Source organism: Leuciscus leuciscus, assembly GCF_965113295.1.
Source record: "Leuciscus leuciscus genome assembly, chromosome: 5".
Taxonomy (NCBI): Eukaryota; Metazoa; Chordata; class Actinopteri; order Cypriniformes; family Leuciscidae; genus Leuciscus; species Leuciscus leuciscus.
In genome coordinates, this window is record NC_138729.1 from 48,587,420 (window position 1) to 48,602,728 (window position 15,309).

The 15,309-nt window shown below is 37.9% G+C and overlaps 1 protein-coding gene across 1 annotated transcript; it reads left to right on the plus strand.

Annotated features, from left to right (window-relative positions):
* The first annotated feature begins 1,436 nt into the window (after positions 1-1,436).
* ostf1 (osteoclast stimulating factor 1) lies at positions 1,437-8,766 on the plus strand. Its single transcript, XM_082171181.1, has 10 exons — positions 1,437-1,631; positions 3,103-3,149; positions 3,262-3,312; positions 3,431-3,494; positions 3,879-3,932; positions 4,013-4,120; positions 5,361-5,410; positions 5,641-5,719; positions 7,986-8,084; positions 8,179-8,766. Exons 1-10 carry the CDS (start codon positions 1,598-1,600, stop codon positions 8,235-8,237), a joined length of 645 nt encoding a protein of 214 aa, XP_082027307.1. The 5' UTR covers positions 1,437-1,597; the 3' UTR covers positions 8,238-8,766.
* Positions 8,767-15,309: the final 6,543 nt, after the last annotated feature.

Below are 15,309 nucleotides of genomic sequence, written 5' to 3' on the forward strand. Positions count from 1 at the left end.
CTTGAGCAAAAACTGATGCACCTCTTGATGGAAATAAATGTTGTGATGTTATTTTCATCAATTGAGGTGCATCAATTTTTTAAAAGAACATGTTATGTGTTCATGAAATGTGTACAGTTTCACAAAGGTATAAGGGTAAGTTTGCATTCTGATAATTTTGAAGACGGCTTAAAATTCCACGTACTGATCGTAAGTGTTCAATGATAACATCAAACATCTGTTTTTGGCTCAAAATATAAAACAGACAGGTCTGCTGTGGGTAATGGATGTAATGCTATCCTTTTTAAAACAGAAATGAGTAACAGCAGGAGACATAATACACATACTATTGTGAGGCAGCTCCTTAAAGCTTGCCTGCAATGTAAACCAACTTGTTGGTGCAGCCCACTGTTATGTGTCCACAAATATGACACAAAAGTCTAGAGGATTGGAGAGCATAGATGCCATTGCACTGGTATAAATGTACCACAAAAAAAGTAATAAAAATAAAAGAATAAAATGTATTTATTTTATTTATTTGTGTGTGTCTGTGCAAATTGTTTTGCAGAGCCTTTTTCCATGTACACAAATCTGAACTTTTTTCAGCTATTGTTAAGCATAAGGGTAAGATGACATGCATCATCATCCTGCACATGCTACAATTATATCTAAATATGTTACAATTTAAAGGTAAATCCTGATTGTCTTCAAGGGGGGCATCTTCCCCCATCTTATACCGTTTTTTATTTATTTATTTTGGTTGTGTTTACTATTTTGGTAATACTTTAAATGACCACTATTGAGCAACGTTGTCTCAAAAAGGCAAGTTGTGTTAAATCCATCTTTTTACTTGGCAATATTGTTGTTTTATTGTCTATACTAATGTTAATGTTTATTGTGTAATTGATTAATGTTTGTGCATTTGATTAATAAGGTCTTATAAAGTGTAACTAATGTTTTAGTTGAATCCCCAAATATAAGACTTTCATCATCAAACCCCATTCAGTAATTTCTATAGAAATCATTACACAACTAAAGCCACCGGCATAGACATGTTGTTGGTGACAACAAAACAGTTTTCCTGTATTGCGACAACAGAGAATGAAACAATTATTTCCTTATGTTTGCAGTTTTGTGAGTATTTTTTGTCCTGGACAACAAAAATCATTATTGAAATGATAAATATAATAATAGGTCTAAGCTGTTGGAATATCTATCACTGCCAAATGGTTTTTAATTTTAATGTGTAGCAAATACATTTAGGCTATATCGAAGTTTGAGATCATTTTAGATGCATTTTATTTCCAGAATCCATAAAAGTAACATGTTTTGGTCAAGCAACATGGCATTTCGTTGGAAACTATGGTTACCACAGTACACTTTTCGTAAGGTCATAGATCAGTGGGCAGTAGCTTACGGAATTTCAGACGACTTTTGACAGCGCGCATGCGCAGTGCAACTTTTCCGCATTGGGCTCCTTCACGCTTCCTCATTGACAGCGCCTAAAGGAAGAAAGCAGCGTTCCCCTGTTTCATTTGCAGTTTTATACCGTTTTCACGTACTATTGACATCTTAAATAACTCGGAAGACTTCTTTAAAAGTCTTGGAAAGTTCCGAAATGTCAAAGCCTCCCCCCAAACCAGCTAAACCAGGTAAGAGGTGCGCGTGGAGGAAAACGCCTCGGCAAACCTACTAACGTTTCATTATATATTCACGTCGTTTTGCGTTGTTTCGTTGTTTGATAGCTATACAAACACTCGGATATTCGATGTCATACAATGAAATCTATATAAGAGCATGCAATTCTATGTGTTAGTGAACTTTCTCCTGCGGGTGGAGTTTGGCGTTTCTCCAGCAAGGCAACTTTTTTTTTTTGTTGCGCTTTTAGGCTTTTCAAACGATTGTTAACATGCGTAAAAACCACCACCACATCTTAGCTTCATTGTTCAATGAACAAGTCATAAAGAGTGAAACGACTTTCCACAGACGGCAGGATTGGGTTTGGAAAGAGAAAATCACTCACGCCAGCCATTATCTGTGTTTCAAAACCTAGTGATCCGATTATCAAGAAAGCGCATTTGGTCAGCTAGATGCACACTGCGTTTGTGTGCGTAATCGGTGCTTTCTGAGTCGGCTGAGCAAAAAAATGATGCCCAGAATGCTGTCTAGATAGTTTGCTCAACGGTTTTGAGTCACTGCAATAGTGACCAGTTACTTCCCTAAATGAAAGAGCAGCTTCTCTGTGCTTAGTGTGCAAAATAACACTACATTTGGACTTGTGATTTAAGCTGATGTTTTGCATTCTGTCAGTTAGCGATAAGTGCTGTGGGAAGAGGGAAACTAATATTGTTTGTTCACAAATGATACAAACCAACAAAATCTTCAGACTACAAAACTTAAATACAAGGTGCATTATATGACTATTAATTGTATTATTAATTATGCAGTTATTTTATGGAAAATCATTTGAATGGTCTAAGTAGCCAAATTTATTTTTATTTAAGTTTAAAACTGAATATTTAGATGCTTATTGGTCTCTAGCTTGTACAGTAGTTTACTCCGTATGTGGGTCTGTGAAGTCCACCATGCAAATTTGACCATTTGCGTAGGATGGAATATTTGGAATATTTAACATAATGTTTAGAAGTGGCCAAGGCTGCCAGAGTGTTTCCATTTCAGAGCCAGATCTGTAGGGAGTTTGGGAGGAGCCGGTTGGATCCCACAACGTTTGGTTGTTACAGGCCGAATGGAAATACCTCTGCAGCAAGGAAATGCCCTTTGTTGGGCTTATAATGGTTTGTTTATATATATATATATTTTGGCCTCAGGGCTTGGGTTCCTCTGGCTCGGAGGCATACCACATGTTTCTGTGTCATGTGGTTTGCCCTGCATTTGAGCTACGTTTAGTTGTGAATCCGGATACTGATACCTGGCTGTAGATGTGATGGTGTTTTGCATATGGATGGGCTGATAGGTGAAGATAAGGATTTAACAGGTGAAGACTGTTTTACCTGTGGACCTAAAATGTGTATATAATGCTTCAGTGTACAATTATCAGATTTCCTGTATATTATCATTTGAAATCTAGAATTAACATCTATATGTTATGTGTGTTTTAAACAGGTCAGGTGAAGGTGTTCAGGGCTTTATTCACCTTTGACCCAAGGACGGTGAGTTTTATTCTTTCACCCTTAATTTGAGCCATTTCCCTTTTATTTGGGTTTTTGGATTGTTTTAGCTAGACTGGATTGAGCTCATCATGTATATTTTCCTCTTTTTCAGCCAGATGAATTGTACTTTGAGGAAGGAGACATTCTGTACATCTCAGATACCGTACGTTTATGATCTCTCTCGCTACTGTTTGGAAGTGCTGATACTTCCTCCTGTTATTATGCAGAACAGATATTCATGACTTCCATGATTTTCTAGTGATTTCTGGGTTTATTTTCAGAGTGACAGTAACTGGTGGAAAGGGACATGCAGGGGAAGGACTGGTCTTATTCCCAGTAACTACGGTAAGGAAAGCAAGTGGCAAACTAAAACCTACAAACCATCAATCCTTTACTAGTACACCTGAAAGAATTTTAAGCTTTTGTTAAACAAAATGTGTATAATATGTGATGTTTACAGACTTTTATGATGTCGGGAAAGTTTTATTAGAGATAATCAGTGGTGCAACTATAACTATTGCGTACATACTTGGGGTTAGGGATTGGAACGAATCCCAGCCTTAAGTATCAAATCTTATCATGTGTTTTTATTATTTATAAGTGAACAGACTTTTGCCTGGCAGAAAATAAAATGGGTGCAAATATGATGTAGTCTCAAGGCATTGCCACTGGTATGCATGCATCTTTCAGAGTATCATTCTTGTGTTGATGGGATTTGTCTTTTCTCAGTGGCTGAACAAGCAGAGTCCATAGACAACCCCATGCATGAGGCAGCCAAGCGAGGTACTCAAAATACATATATCTAGCATTTTGTTTGTTTGCTAACATGGTGAAACAATCAAATGTTTTGTGTGTGAATGCAGGTAATCTGAGCTGGCTCAGAGAGTGTTTGGATAATAAGGTTGGCATCAACGGACTGGACAAAGCAGGGAACACTGCTCTCTACTGGGCCTGTCACGGAGGGCATAAAGGTAAAAGATGCACACATTGGGAAAAACATATGCTTTGACTATTTTCAAATGCTAATATCGGCACCATGGCTCCAGACTGCAACCAAACCTGCCGGTGCAACTAAATTGTGTTAAAGGTCGACAAGAGCTGCCTTTTATGTTGAATATGAGAAACGGCAAACGAAATGAAACTGCGCTACTCGTTTGAGGTGCGCGGACTGTCCATCAGCTCAGGGCAATGATAACGCAGCGCGAGTTCAGAACAGGTATTATTCGTGCGCCGATCTTGATCACATGACACTGTTACTACTGCTAAAAATCAACAACATCGCAGCACGATTTAGTGGGAAGTATTCAAAAAAAATTCTAAATTGTATTAACTCATAAAACTAACTCTGTTACATGTTCTAGTTGCAGATTTGCTGCAAGAAAAATATACAATACGCGTTAAGTTCGTGTTACAGATCACATATATTGTTTATTATCACGTCAAGGATCTCACGATACTTTTTTATGCGTTTTAATAACAACAAAACATAATGTACGTACAGGAGTACATGTGAGGGGTAAACAAAAGGGGGAAAAGAAAGAAAAAACTTGTACCTATTAAACTGCTGTGTAGTTTTCCTTGCATTTAAGTTTTTACATTTGGATATTGTTTCTAAATATATTTTAATATCAATTTTTAAATTGATAAAAATTTCGCATTTTTTCATTCCATTTGACTTTATGAATATAGTAACAGGCAATCATAATAATTAAATTAAATATAAACAAAATAATTGTATCACTATCAAATGAAAAACATTTTAGTATAACATCAACTTCTTCAAAGTTCACAGGAATCACAGCTTTTCTTTGTAAGTAATTACTGAGTTCTCTCCAAAATATTTGGGTCTTGGGACACTCCTAAAATAGATGATTAATAATCTCTCGGGAAATTTTACAAAAAAACACAAATCTTCCATGTTCACTTTAAAACGCTGTACCACAAGTGACTTTATGATGACTACATACTGTAAGAGTCCATGAAAGTAATGCTTGTACTTCCTCAGTGTTCCAATCACGTGCTTCGCAGAATAATAATAAAAAAAAATAATAATAAAAGTTGCTACTGCTCTCAAATGTTAGTCTGGAGCCCTGAGCGTACAAGTTTACCCCAAATATGAATAACATTTTGTCTAATAATGGCACATAAAAGCACCATAAATACATGTTATGCAAACAAATAAGTAAAATTAATTAAAAAGTTTGTTCTTAGATGTGGTGGAGATTCTGCTGAGTCAGCCGAACTGTGAGCTCAATCAGCAGGTACGTCTAATGTTGGTTAAAATGTTTCTGACAAATCACTGATCAAAGTCGTTTCATTTGAATTATATGCACATTTAATACATTTAATATGCACAATGAGATCAGCTTACAAAGGAGTGTATACAAAAGTGATAGCAAAATAATTTTTGGGGGGAAATGGAACCAATGCTGAATTTACTTTATTTTTGACTCAATGTATTAATTAAATGACGTGTTCATTTCCACAACAGAATAAACTGGGAGACACGGCTCTACACGCAGCCGCCTGGAAGGGTTATTCAGACATAGTTGAGATGTTGCTCAATAAAAGTAAGTAAATAAGATTTTCGTAAACGCATTCGTTTTCTTACACGTATTTTTGTGATACAAGTGTATAATAAAAAGGTTGGTAAACGTATTCATATGTGAAGTCGTACTACAAGTGACCTAGTTTTGTTGCAACACATGTTTGTGATATATCAAGTACCAAGTTGTGATGTGTTTTTTTCTCACCCTGAAAAGTGACAATTTTAACATGCTATATATAAATATCTGTGGGGTATTATGAGCTAAAAGTTCACATACACACTCTGGGGACATCAGAGACTTATTTTACATCTTGTGAAAAGGGCATTATACCACCCCTTTAAATCTGGCAATTTTACATTTCAACTAATTGTTTTGATTCCTTTTTAAAAGTGTCTTAGATGTGTAAAATCTTTGATTTGTAAGCGTGAATGCTGAATGAGTGTCCTGCTACATGGAGACGGGACACACATTTTGGGGTTGCTTTTTATTTTACAGTATGTGTATGTGTGTGCGGGTTGCGGGAGAATACAACGATTCGCGGGACGCAGGAATATCTAAAAAATTAAAATCTAAAAAAATAAATAAATTGTTATTCAAATGTTCCACAAAAGCAACAAGAATAACTAAAACTAAATAAAAACGATTTACAGGCCAGAACGAGTTTCTATTTATAACATGTTTGCAGCGTTGAGCAATGTACAGTAGCCAATCACAGACATATGTGTTGATTTCTTGAACGCAATGGCCAATGGGATGCATTTAAGATCGAATCCACTCACCGCTCAAAACTGAGTTTTTGTTCAGTGCTGAATTCTGCAAGCTGCCAAATCCTCTTAATATTTACTTACTATAATATAACTATAATATTTACTTACTATAACATTTTGGGGTTGCTTTTTATTTTACAGTACTTGCACTTACATGTACTTACAGTAAACTTACCTAAGAAAGTACTGGGTAATATAAGGTAACAATAAGGGTTAAGGTTAGGTTTGGGGATAGGTTCAGGGTTTCTACCTAGTTATTACGTGTGTGTGTGTGTGTGTGTGTGTGTGTGTGTGTGTGTGTGTGTGTGTGTGTTTGTGTGTGTGTGTAAAATAAAGCGCTACCCATTTTGGACCATATTTTTGTAAGGCTGGCAATAGTGCATGACACAACGAAAATTTCAATAAGCAAATATAGGTTGACAGCCCTGCAGAGTAAAGCCACAACACAATGGAGAAACAGCAAAATACCACGGAAATGCTCTCGTTCTTTTCTTGGCCGCTATAGAGATTGCGTCAGAGCTGTTACTTGAGGTAATGGTCTAACGAAATCCAAATTTTGGACTTTTTTTTTAATTAACTGTAGTACCAAACTTTTTTTATAACCCCCTTCAGCTGCATTTATTGGTTTTGAAATTATTTATATATTTTATTTATATAGCGATGTGAATTTAAAAAGATTGGTGCACTAAAAGCTTTTTAATTTTGTTAGACCATTATTACCTATAGCACATATTGAGCTTTGTTTTCGTGCCCTACCCTGGTAAACCAGAGTTCTCGCGAGAGCACAAGTTGAATTTGCTCAGCGAGTTACTCTGGTGTCGAGCCATGGAGCTCATTAAATGTGCCCCTCGATCTGAGCTGCACCAATCACATCGGGTTATCTGATATAGGCGGGCCAGAGGCGAGCTAAACAGATGACGACAGCGTGTGACGTCGAAGTCAACAGTAAACATTGCAAGATGCCTATGGATAAATAGCAGTGGTTTGAAACGGCTTTGGCCGCTACAATGAACGAGTTAGACTTGGCTTTTTCCCAAAAGAGGAACAGAAGACGGCGCTCGAATCGTTCCTTTGCAAGAAGGGTGTTTTGCCGACCGGAAGAGTCTAATCTACCAGTTAGCTCCCCTGGTAGCTAAGCGTATGGGGTTTATTGTTGTGATTGGTCGTAGTGTTATCCAATTGCGTGCTGTGAGATTTTCAAATGCATGCTTGGTGCCGCCCCTCGAGCTGGCCGATTTTCATTGATCGACACCAGACCATTAATCTTTTAGATTTAGGTCTGGATTTCCAGGCTATTCATGCCCGGGAATTGCCAATAATATGTGCAAAGTAAAAAAGCATTGGTATGGTTAAAAATGGTAACAAATTTGGATTTCTTTAGTCCATTGCAACTAGTATGAAGCCTGCATGTTAACTTTAACACACGTTCTATGGTGGCTGAGTAACGGCACAGTGAAATGGGCTGATTGGTTGTGATCTGCAGCTGCATGTTCAATATTGTTTCATTGTTTATATTGTAGATGCCGGGACAGATGTCCTCAACAACGAGAAAAAGACAGCTCTGGAAATGGCCACCAATGCACAATGTGCCTCTCTGCTGAAGAGGAAACTGGGAGGAGGTGAGTCAAAAGGCGTCTCCTTTCAGTTACCTCCTAAATATATCACTTCCTGTGAGAACGATTCACACAACTCTCTTGTCTGTTGGAATTACAGTGATTCTGCGCACTCACAGCAATGCAGAGGAGTATCTCGATGATGAAGACTCCGACTGAGAGAAGAGCAGCACTAATGAAGTCCATTCATTCCAGCACAAACCATCACATGTATATAGTTCAGATATCTGTGCGAGAAACATTACTTACAAAAGTTGGGAGGATATTATGAAAGCTGGTTGTCTCGACTTATCTTCTTTTATTCCAGTTCATTGTTAAAAGTATTGCAGTACTTACATGTTTAGGATGGACACAGTGAACATTTGTTCTTCTACTTGCTGCTCCTCTCTTAACTGTATTTATTCCGTAGAACTGTCTTTATGATTTTAAAGTGCCTTTTTTTTTTAAACAGGGAAATCGCCCAGAACATCTCAAAGCCCTGGGTCTTTTTATTCCAATAGTTTTATGCACGTGTGGGTGAAGCGTGTGCGCCCCTGAGCATTTTACCTTTTTAATTGTGTTTGTGTGTATGTGTATCGAGGTGTTCTTTGATGATAGAGTGGCATGTAAATCTAAACATTACAACTATGCAAATAAATCATGGCCTTTGCTTGATATGCAATACTCAAGCTTGGAGCTTGAATGCATAGTTATTTGAAAGTGTCCTCTTTTGATCTTGTGTGCATTCATTTAGCCTTGTTTTATTAGGTTAAAAAAAGGGTAGTTGGCTTTTTTCAATATCAAGATTTTTTTTTATAGACGTTTAAATGCTTCCATTTCCAAGTATTTCACCACTTTTAATATAAAAAATGATATAGCCTATAAAGGCATACTAGGGAAGAATACATTTCAATCTTACTCCCCAAACTGCATGATGAAACAGAGGATGTTGAATGATAATAAAAAAAATCATCAAAATTACAGATCTTTCTATATTTTTTTACATGTTATAGGCTTATTAAAAGTCCCATATTGTCAAAAATGAAATTTCCTGGCTTTTTTCAACAACACGGAAACATGACTCCCGCAAAATAGAAATATCTAAAAAATAAAACATCTAAAAACAAAGAAATTGTCATTCATGTGTTGCACAAAAGCAACAAGAATAACTAAAACTAAATAAAAACGATTTACAGGCCAGAACGAGTTTCTATTTATAACATGTTTGAGCAATGTAGCCAATCACAGACATATGTGTTGATTTCATAAACGCAATGGCCAATGGGATGCATTTAAGATAGGATCCACTCACTTCTCAAAACTGAGTTTTTGTTCAGTGCTGAATTCTGCAAGCTGTCAAATCCTCTTAATATAACAAATGAAGTCTTAACATTATGAAAGATTTATTGTGCAGTCAAGCTTCATTGAGAATAACGGAGCTTCGTGAGATCGTGATGAACTATGTCAGCTTTTTATTGAATTATTAAGGGAGCGCACTTTGCGCGTTTTCTGTCATGCCAAACCATGCACGTAGTAGCCTATGCTTGCTTTTATGTTAAATGAACAGTGGTTTGTGAATGTTTATGCTTTAATAACAAATAATGTATCACCATCATTACTGGGGCCTGTACCATGAAGGGAGCTGAACAAACTCGGGGTTACAGGATTAGTTTTGAGTTGACAAAACCAAACCGATGCAATCAGGCTTTATTGGTACCATGATGCAGCTCATCAACTTTCTCTGTCAACTCAGGCTTTGATCCTTAAGCTATGATTACTCCACGCGCGCGTGCACATAAAAGAGTGACGTCGACACTGAACAACCAATCGCGGGTAGAGCGCCAGCGAGAGCGATATATTTTTCCGCGGAGGAGCTATGAATGAGATAATCATTCATAATTACGATGACTTTAAATATGTATTTCAAGCTCGAAACAATAGTCTCTGCTGCCAAAGCAAGATAAGACTGTTGGAGAAAGATTGCTGATTGTTAATGTGTAAGTTAAACAAATACGTTCTATATTTATGTAAAATTATGTATGTATGTGTAGCCTATGTGTAATATAGCCTATAGCCTATTTTTATAATAGAAAATGTGCATGTATGTACTAAGATTAATATTCATTGATTTTTAGATGCAACCACAACTCCAAATGTTCTTGGCAGCAGATAAAGACAAAATATAAAAATATAATTCAAAGTGGTGAGTATTTACCACAACCTTTTATTATTTTTGTGAACATTTTATCACAAACAGTTGTTTGCAGCAAACAGAAATAAAGAGTTGAATTCAGAAAACCAGAATACACTGGCGGAGGAGTTGGCTCTGAGTAGGTAATAAGGAACGGCCGATTATGGATGGGATTACAGGTGCTGTACAATCTGACCCTGGTGCTGGCTCCTCTAAGCAAGTAACACTGGGTACGTGTGCAATACATTACTACTTTTTTTTTTTTTAAGTTTTAAATATGGCCAGGCTGACTGTATGTTCTGCAGTAGAGGGAAATACAGTGTCCCTGTTGAAGCCAGCACACACACACACAGTCTCCCACACAGAGGTCAGTATGCAGCAGACAGAACACCAAACATAACCTGCTTTACAACAGTTATGCTTTACATTGGCCTATTTTTATTTATTAGGGTGGAGGAAATGATGAAGACACTCTGTCTGTGTGTTCTCAGACAGTTGCTGATGTGAATGCACTGGGCTTTTTATTATGGCAAACATTTGAATGTGTGGCATAAAAAAGGGACTGGCCCTTACACATCTCTTTTATTGGTGGATTTTTCACAACCGGCCCCAGAAACTGAGGCCTCTACCTCAATGGGCTTCAGAAGAAATGTGTAAGGATTTAAAACCCTTGACATAAATTACAGTAAGTCCTGTGTTTGTAGGAAGTCAAGGAACTTTTTGTGATTTGATGAGCCTCCAGAAAACTTGTAATGATCATGTTTGTGGTGGAATTATATTTCAGGTGGAAACCGACTCAGTCAGGGCCCTGTACAAAAGGAGTCTTGAACTAGACTGCACACTAAAGGAGACTTGAACTAGACTGTTCACTAAAGGAGTCTTGAACTAGACTGCACACTAAAGGAGACTTGAACTAGACTGCACACTAAAGGAGACTTGAACTAGACTGTTCACTAAAGGAGCTGGACTGTGAGCTGAGGAGGCTCAACAAAAAAAAAAAAAAAAAAAAGTGGAGCTCAAACAGTTGGATAAAACTGATCTCAGTATGTGAACTTATTTAACCAAGTAACACTTTAGTATGAATATTTATTAATGCAACTTTCTCTTGCTCTCTTTCTCCCTCCCATCCCACAAAACCAATAAAACGGTTTGAGACCTATCTGCAGTTTCAATGTGCTTTTATTAAGTGTAATATTGTATGGTGATTGCATCTACATCTGCACCAGCTGGGTGGTCAAGTGTGATCGGGTCAGTTTCATCGGGGAGAAGCTGGTTTTGTCGTGTTTCTCGCTCCTTTCTACTGGTGGCTATATTGTGCAGAATGGCACATGCAGCCACTATCTGTGATGCCCGCTCTGGTGACTCTTAAGCGCCGAACACAGTTGAAACGTGCCTTTAGGATGCCAAAGGTCATCTCTATCTTCACTCTGGTTTTACTGAGGGCCACATTGAAGCGGTGCTGTGGCCCTGTCTGAGGGTCATGATAGGGGGTTATTGTGTAGGGTTTTTCTATCTCAGTTCAAAAACTCTTTCTCTACGAAGTGCTCGTCAAACAATTTGCGCTGAGATGTCCACCGGATTTGGAAGAAAAGGTGAAGTCATTGCAACAGACACTGGGAATAAGTTACGTCACCTATATGTTTCTTTGCTCTCAGCTGATTGGTCAAACTTCAGTCTGAGATCTTGAATCCAGAACATAACCTGACCCGGAGCAGGTTAGCCGTGCAGCGTAAGATACCATGGCGACGAACACCGATTAAAGCCAAGCTACTTTCATAGTACCAGAGCCCGTCTACGGAGAGCCTTGGCACTTCCTATTAGCCCCATTGTATCAATCTTGGTTGCAGTTCCATTAGAATTCCACTGGAGGTGATCACGGGCGAGTGCAGACTGAATGGGAGTCTATGGGGCTAGACGGCTAAATGTGTCTCTTTCACCCGATTGCCGTTGAGAAATCTCAAATTTTATTGTAGGTTTTGCAAGTTCAACATGGGTTATAGGTCGAAAATGGAATGAACGAGTACTTATGTCCTTTCGATTTCTTACAGGTTGAGTTGTTGTTGCCCATAACACGCTAGCATTCTGCTAGTGAATGCTGATTGGTCAGTGAAGGACTGATTACGACCAGAGATACCGCTTGATGGCATCGTGGCATCCGAAGCGGGACCAGAAACAAACAAAACAAAAACTCTTCTAGCACGTGTATTTACCTGTGTCCAGGGGCGTAGCAACCGGGGGGGACGGGGGAGACACGTCCCCCGCACTTTTAGAAACACGGGATTCTGTCCCCCGCAATTATTTTGACCCAGCGTCAATATTTCCGCCCGTGTTCTCTGATTTGTTACTTAGACTTGAGTGAACTAACATTCAGCCAATCACAGCGCGAATCATCTCTTGGTGGGTGTGTCTGCATGAGCTTCAAATCTCTTGTTGCTCTTGCGAATTTTCGTTCGTTTAGTCCCTTTGCTGTTTGGCCGTCTGGAGTAAAATGCACCCCAGAAAAAAAGCAGAGGACGATTACATCCTTTTTACAAACACACAAACACATTATGTTAACAATAATTTATTTGCACAATTTGAGGTGCTTGAAAGCAGCTTTTGACGCGTTCGACCCGAGTTCGAATCCGCCTTTTGCCGAACTCGCTCTTCTCCATTTTCCCAACACATATGAGATGTCAAATGTATCTAACATAAAGGTCTCTAGCGTTATATTTTGCCAACAAACTAAAATTGAAACCGTGATATGGCTTTGTTGTTTGTTCCTTTCTAAAACAGAACAAGACTTTAACTAATTAGCCAGTCTGTTTGTGCTGCGTGATATAAAGAAAAGTGTGCACTTTGCTCACCGATCAGCTGGTGATCTGGCGTTAAAAACCACTCAAGGGTTTATTTCTTGCAAGTGAAGAAATTAGGACAAAAGTATTGTAATTTCCCTATACTATAGTGTAATATAAAATATACTTTTGAAATATTCATTTTCATTTATAAAGTATAGACATTTATAGGCTATGATTTTACGTCATATAATAATATAATAATGATTTGTATAATTATTCCTAATAACTGTTTGGCATTCTAAAACACCAGTGATAATGTAATGTAGACTGATAGTCTATAGGCTATCATAACTAAAAAGATGTTTGAGCCCTCTTTAGGTACAAGTCAATGCTTTTTCTTTGTTCAATGTGCATAGTTCATGGGTTGAATCCGGTTAAAGCTCTTAATTTTGAGCTCTCAAAGTGCAGCAGATTGATGCATTTAACCTTAAAATGCAAAAAAAAAAAATCTTCCGGGGGAGCATGCCCCCGAACCCCCCTAGAAGGACAGAGGTCCACCCAACATAGGGGGTATCATCACCATACAGCTTTTGTCCCCCCCACTTTTATAAAGGCTGCTACGCCCCTGCCTGTGTCAGCTGTGTTGTCGATGCCTCGAGAGAAAAGAAAGTGCAGAGCACGAAAGCACCAAAGTGACTGAAGGATTGCCGTAAAGCAGTATCTCTGGTCGTACGATGTGTATGACGTCATTGACATTTTAAAAGACTTTTTAAAGCAAATAAGTGACTCTAAAAAATCTAACACCCAGCAATGTGTAATTTCTTTGCATCTCCTTTCGGATACAACATTCAAATTACTAGACAAAAAATTATATCCTGAGAAAAGTGGATTTTGATGGGTATAGCGCCATAGACCTCCATTCATTCTGCACTCGCCTGCGAGCGCCCCCGCATGGACAGAGACGTGTTACTGCAGCCAGTCTAGAAACCGGAAGTAAGCAGAGAGTGCCAATTCTCTTCCTATTAGACATTCTCTGATAGTACCTAAAACCCAGGGTTGGCGGAAACTAAACTGAAACATAGCTGGCTAGCCACCTAAACCGGCTTCATGGTATTCATGGGTTTCATCAGGTCCCTTTCCACAGGTGTATAAAATCAAGCACCTAGATTATGAATGCAGACTGCATTGTGCTTGATTAATTCACCTGTGGAAAGGGACCGGATGAAATCCATGAATAGGCCCCAGGTGTTTTATTTACCTTACTTTTGTGGGCATCACCAAGTCACAACGTTACCTGTGGTTGGCCTGGTCGTGCGTCACTCAGAAAACAACAGGCCAATCAGAAGAGAGGCTCATGAATATTAATTAGACAGGCCAAAATCGACCTGTTCTTGGCAGAGCTCCTGACTGACTCCTGAGAAAGGAGCTGTAAAAAATATATTGAGATGGTTTTTGGCACTTATACCGAAAATATATATTCTTAAGGACATCAAAACCTAAAATAAAACTTAAGAAAAGTGTACAATATGGGACCATTAAGACATGAAGTTAGTTCAACTAACGTTACCCTCGAACCTAGTTCCAATTAAAGTTATTCAAATACCTTAAAAACAAGTGTGTTTTCGCAGTGTTAAAGTGTTTTTTACTAAAATAATAAAACGTTAAATTAGCGTATAGCTTGTAACGTTACTGGTTATTATGAACGTTTGTATTTGAGAGCAACAGTGCGATTCATGCCAAATAAATATATTATAATCGCTCTACTAGTTAGTTTATTTATCCAGCTTAACTGTAGTTAAAGTCCATCTTAATTCAATGTTATTAATCAATCTGCTTAAAATTTTTAAGTGAAAAGTCGTGAAAAGACTCACCTCAGAATCAGATACTCGCGCCATTTTGCTGTTGCATGCTCAAGCTGCTGGAGACAAAGTTTGCGCATTTAAAAATTAATTAGCAATTTACTTAAATAAAATTATTAGGAAGTGTTGATAGCCTATAAAATTCAACTGCCCAACTCTCACCGAAAATTTTTAATCTTCGGATATGTATGAAACTATTTGTGAAACAGCTAACGTTAGACCAGGGATTTTCAAAGTGTGGGGCGCCAGAGCATGCGGCATGCCAGGGTATGGCCTGCCGCCTAATAATTAGTTTAAATTAACAAATTAAAAAAAGTTAAATTGTTATTATTGTGAAAATACACTGCAGGTCTTGATGCCCAATTCTGATTTGTTACCTTTATCCGATTTTTAATAATTGCTTGAATTCCTTTATCTATTTTTTA